Source organism: Rutilus rutilus (assembly GCF_951802725.1).
Source record: "Rutilus rutilus genome assembly, chromosome: 4".
NCBI classification, from domain to species: Eukaryota; Metazoa; Chordata; class Actinopteri; order Cypriniformes; family Leuciscidae; genus Rutilus; species Rutilus rutilus.
The window spans coordinates 51,286,395-51,290,245 of NC_140212.1; the positions used below are offsets into that span (position 1 = coordinate 51,286,395).

Here is a 3,851-nt window from a genome sequence, read left to right on the forward strand (position 1 = left end):
GATTTTAATGTCTAGCGCTCGTTCAAACAAGGCTATGTCGCCAAGACCGATTTTGTCTTGGATTGAGAAGCCGACGTTGTTTTGGATGACGGCAGCCAGTTTTTCTAACTCGCTTTCTGGTAATAGGGAATTAAGGAAACGGACGAGACAGATGGAGAAGCACAAATTATTTGAAATATTTGTGGGGCAGAATAAACTCGTCTTTTTTCTTTTGATCACTTGGTCGACGGCCAGGTCCGTGAGTTTCCGGCGACCTCCGCCTTGTCTGTTCATGGCTACTGACGCTTCAATTTCAACAGCGTCGTCAGATAGTAGCCGATTGTTGCTCTGTAAAACTTTTTCAATTTGATCGAGAAGTGAATCCGTGTCGTAATTATTACCGTGAGTTAAAACCCCACTGACGGGTGTTTGGAGACTGGGAGCCGACAATGTAATATTGATTACGGGGGCATTGGGGTCAAATTCTCTAGCATAGGAAACAATCTCACTCAACATATCGTGTAAGCGGATGTGATAAGAGGCCAAATCTGTAGAGTTAATCTCTCTCAGATTCGTACTCCTTCTCAACGTTACGCTATTGAAACGAGGTCGTGGTAAAACATGATATCCGTTAACGAACCCACCCTCGCGAATCAATCTATCAGTGTCCGTACGGCTTAATCGAGTCTGTGTAGTAGAATCGACATTACCTGATGCGGACGGTTGTGAAGTATCATTATCGGCAGGGTGCTCTGTGTTGTCAGGATCAGGGTCGGTAGATGGTGGGCTGTTTAAAACACCGCCATGTTGTACAACGGGGTCGTTGTCTAGGCTTAGCAGAGGATCAAACAAATTCATATTTGGATTTACAGCTAATTCAAAAAGATCCAACATAGCAGGGGATTCTAGATTAAACAAATACTGTTCTAAAGAATCGGGCAGTATACTTAGCATTTCAATTTCATCCGGCGACAGTTCTGTGTCGTCTGACCCGTCCATTTTAGATCTCAGACTTCAACATGAAATAGTACAAAATCAGAGTATATGTAAAAAGCAAATATGAAATAGTACAAAATCAGAGTATATGTGAAATAGTACAAAATCAGAGTATATAAAGTATAAAAAAAGCATACATGAAATAGTACAATATAAAATCAGAGTGTATAAAAATCAATACATGAACAAATCCATTTTACTCATCTGACTGTTCGACGAGAATGAGAAGAAGATGATGAACCAAAAGTACCAGTTCACGATGGTATTCGGTGAACATGCGTTCGTTTCTATTGATACGTCGAAATATTTCATCGGCCAGATTTTGAATAAATCGATCTTGCGCATCGACTCTGCTATGTACCTCCAGCTGAGAGCTGCGAAGATCAGAGCTCAATGAGGCTAATCTACTATGTGTTTCGATCTGTGTGTCACAAACCTGAACGTTCACTGTCTCTATACGGTTTTGTGTTTCGCTGTGTGCATCACGAGACTGTTGTCTCAATGATTCTATTGAATCGATAAGCGTGCGCATCAGAGGAGTAGCACCGTCATCATCAACCGTCTGAGACCCTGCTGCTGACGCTACTTCTTCATCCTCAATGTCTCCTTCGTCTTCTTCTGATGATTGGTGAAAATCACTGTTTTCATCAATTGTTTGATTAGTGTTTATGGCCTCTACCTCATCGCCGCGTCCACTCGCCCAAGAACCACACTCCCATGCTTCCAGTTGATCACTATCCCAGGCCGTCACACCGGTTGAACCTGTTGTGTAGAAAAATAACAAAAATCTTAATGGTCCGGTTCAATTTTGGATTTTTAAACTTTTGATAATGTAGTTAGTCTTACCGTAAAACACAGTCGTGTCAGGACTGGGTTGCTGACTGCTTGCCCCGCTGGTAGATGGACCGGGTGACTGGTTGACAGGCGGGGTACCAGGGGAAATGACAGGCGGGGTGGCAGGTGGAGTGGCAGGAGGGCTGGCAGGTGGGGTGATAGGACTGGGGGGTGGGGCGGCAAGTGGAACGGCTGGTGGGGTACCGGGCGAACTGGAACCGATGGTCTTTCTCAAAGGTTCGCCGCTTGGTTCAGCACTCTCACCATCATCGTTGTGCGAACTGGAACTGGAACCGACGGTCTTTCTGACCTTTCTCAAAGGTTCACCACTCGGTCCAGCACTCTCACCGTCATCATCATCTTTCGTAAGATCTACCACAGCCGATACTGCGGATTAAAAATTTAGTTAAAATAATTGAAATAAGTTCATTTTAATTTATAAAACAATATAAAAGATAAGGTCTCACATGCATCATTAATGGCTTGGAAGGCGACCAATTCAATATTCGTGGTATTCGAGCCTGGAAAATATAAAACCTGTTTATGCATGAAAGACAATTTAGTGAGCTGATTTTATAAACATCAACCGTGAATAATAAAACACATACGCATGTAACATGTAATGCAACCCGGATCTCGATCCTTCAGCCTTGAGAGCGCGACTAACGCTTGAATCTAAAATGCTTGTTCTTTTAGCAAATTTGATGACACGACCCGCCCCACACACACACACACACACACACACACACACACACACACACACACACAGCATGGAATTTACAAAAATTTAAAATTAATAAAATATGAATAAAATAATTAAATATAAATAAATTAAAAAATAATTAAATATAAATAAATTAACTAACTAAAATAAATATCAATTTAAATATAAATAGATTTAAAAATAAATAAAATAACTAAATAAAATATATTTAAAGATAAATAAATTTAAAATAAATAAAACTAACCACAGAATGGACCTATTTCACAAAACAGCTTGTCATAGCAATTAAAACCACAAGATGGCTCTTAAAACTAACTTAGTTAAACAGATTATCAATCCTAAAATAAATCAAAACAACATGTCATAGCAATTAAAAACCACAAGATGGACCTATTTTACAAACAGGGTGCAATAACAATAACGACCACAGGATGGAGATATTTTACAAAACAGGGTGCAATAGCAATAACGACCACAAGATGGAGATATTTTACAAACAGGATGCAATATCAATAACGACCACAAGATGGCCCTATTTCACAAAACAGGGGCGCAATAACAATAACGACCACGCGATGGAGATATTTTACAAACAGGATGCAATACCAATATCAACCACAAGATGGAGATATTTTACAAACAGGGTGCAATACCAATAACGACCACAAGATGGAGATATTTTACAAACAGAGTGTAATACCAATAACGACCAGACGATAGAGATATTTAACAAGCCGTGTGCAATAACAAAAACGACCACGCGATGGAGATATTTTACAAACAGGATGCAATACCAATATCAACCACAAGATGGAGATATTTTACAAACAGGGTGCAATACCAATAACGACCACAAGATGGAGATATTTTACAAACAGAGTGTAATACCAATAACGACCAGACGATAGAGATATTTAACAAGCCGTGTGCAATAACAAAAACGACCACACGATGACAGCAGAGCGCTATATGGATTCGGTTTAAACCACAGTCGAGGAACAATTTTACCAAAACAGGATGTAGTTCTTACCTCCCCGGCGCTAGGGGGAGCTACGTGACGCCGGTTTAAACAACAACAAACATGGTGAATGGACCGCCTCACCATTGTACAGTGTTAAAACAGGCTTTTATGTTTTAAAACATCGCGAAAACAAATCGACCTAGCTTCAGAACCATAAACAATAACACGTAGAACTCATAGAACATAAACCCCCATTAGCACACAAATAATGGTAGGCCACGAAGCCTAATAGGATGCAGAAATGAGATCAGATGGCTAGAACATCGCGCTGATTGCACAATAACGTTACATTAGCTG

General features: G+C 40.2%; 1 protein-coding gene across 2 annotated transcripts; it reads right to left on the reverse strand.

The window, feature by feature from the left end:
* Positions 1 to 383: 383 nt before the first annotated feature.
* Positions 384 to 3,070, reverse strand: LOC311289605 (uncharacterized protein). 2 transcript variants are annotated; one of them, XM_084407739.1, is made up of 4 exons: positions 2,418 to 3,070; positions 2,277 to 2,330; positions 1,822 to 2,196; positions 384 to 1,737 (listed from the first exon to the last, which is right to left on the reverse strand). In XM_084407739.1, exons 1-4 carry the CDS (start codon positions 2,419 to 2,421, stop codon positions 1,172 to 1,174), a joined length of 999 nt encoding a protein of 332 aa, XP_084263865.1. In that variant the 5' UTR covers positions 2,422 to 3,070; the 3' UTR covers positions 384 to 1,171. The 2 variants fall into 2 exon arrangements, with proteins under 2 accessions (XP_084263865.1, XP_084263864.1); XM_084407738.1 differs by having other exon boundaries at positions 2,277 to 3,070.
* Between the last annotated feature and the right edge of the window lie 781 nt (positions 3,071 to 3,851).